Genomic DNA, 1,428 nt, shown 5'->3' with positions numbered 1-1,428 from the left:
AAAAGAAAAGAAACCAAATGAGGAACAGAAAGGGGAACTATCCTCTCAAAGGCTGCACTGGCAATCAGGGCTAGAAACAAGACCTGAGTCCACAGCTGGTGGCACCAGGTTCGAGGCTCCTTGTACCACATCATGCCAGAGGACAGACCTTTAGCGTAAGGGCTGAGGCCAAGCGGGCATCAGAAAGGCCAGTGTTGCTGGCTGAGCCTGAAGCCCAGATGGGTCTGAGAGGTTCTGCAGACTGAAGCTGGGAGTGTGGGCTTCTCACTCCCAAAGGTGGGAGCAGGAAGGCAGGGCAGCTGGGGGGCTACCACTTCCTGTACCTGCCATGGTTCTGGTTCCTCCAGTAGGTGTCCTCGTCGTACATTTCCTCCATTTCCTGGGCTGACTGAATGAGCTCCTGGATGTTTTCCATCATCATAGGAGGTGAATCTACCTCTCGGACTCGGGCGGTGAAAGAGTGTGGGTCAGAAGACAGAGACGTGGCCTGCAGCTTGGGCTCGGAGCCCAGCTGCAGGCTGGACATGGTGCCCAGGCCCTCCTCTGCGCCCTGGCCCTCCTCCTGCTCCTCTTCCTCCTCCTCTTGCTCCTGCCCTTCCTCGGGCTTGTGCTCCTGTGTTGGGTTCTGCTTATGATGCTCCTGTCCTGGTTCCTGTTTGTGACTGGTTGCTTGCTCTTGGCCTCCCAGGGACAAGGAGCTTTGCAGCAGCTCCTCCACATTGCTGTTGAGCCGCTCAGGCCAGGCCTGGAATACCTGCTGCTCTGTGACTGCAGCAAGGGTTGCAGGGACCAAGAAAGAGGAGAGAATAGGTATATTAAGAAAAAAAAGAAATGCATGGGATATCAAAATAAAGCGCCATTACCATGGCAAGTGCAGCTGTGGGACCCTTTCCCATCTTCCTTGTAAACGTGTTTCTTCTTTGGCTTTTTTTGAGACAATGTCTCCCTATGTAACTCAGGGGCTAGACTTGAACTCACTATGTAGCCCAGGCCGGGCTCGAACTAGGAGTAATCCTCTTGCCTTGATGGAGACCACCACCTAGGGGCTCTGAGCAGGATTTATCATTAATCAATCAGCCTTCTATTCTTACTTATGAGTCTGCCCCAGGCCTAGCCCCTTGCTTGGAGAGTAGCAGCAGATTTGTGGGAAGTGAACCTCTATGAGTCGCTGGTCCCAGCAGAGACCCGTAGTGGCCTGTGAAGCTGTGACATCTCAAAGGGTAAGACAAGGCCACCGCTGAGACACCTAGCTCTGACTCCTGTTTACTAGATAAACACTGCAGCTGCAGCCATTTCACTCCTTGCAATAGCTGTCAACCTAGAGATAAGATAGACTATTAGGGCTGGGGAGATGGCTCAGTGGTCTAAAGCACCTACTTAGAACAAGCTAAGCTAAGCAAAGCACAGGGATCGCGGTTCAATCCCCCA

At 52.9% G+C, this 1,428-nt stretch overlaps 1 protein-coding gene across 1 annotated transcript in view; it reads right to left on the bottom strand.

The window, feature by feature from the left end:
• Acrbp (acrosin binding protein) overlaps positions 1-1,428 on the bottom strand; it is an 11,678-nt gene that overhangs the window by 7,268 nt on the left and 2,982 nt on the right. The window contains exon 5 of the mRNA XM_004643547.2: positions 324-768. Within this exon, the coding sequence (XP_004643604.1) occupies positions 324-768 (445 nt within the window). The remainder of the gene's footprint in view (positions 1-323; positions 769-1,428) is intronic.

Source organism: Octodon degus, unplaced genomic scaffold (genome assembly GCF_000260255.1).
Source record: "Octodon degus isolate 3935 unplaced genomic scaffold, OctDeg1.0 scaffold00178, whole genome shotgun sequence".
Taxonomy (NCBI): Eukaryota; Metazoa; Chordata; class Mammalia; order Rodentia; family Octodontidae; genus Octodon; species Octodon degus.
Note: the sequence above shows the minus strand (reverse complement) of the source record. Positions and strands in the feature narration are given on the sequence as shown.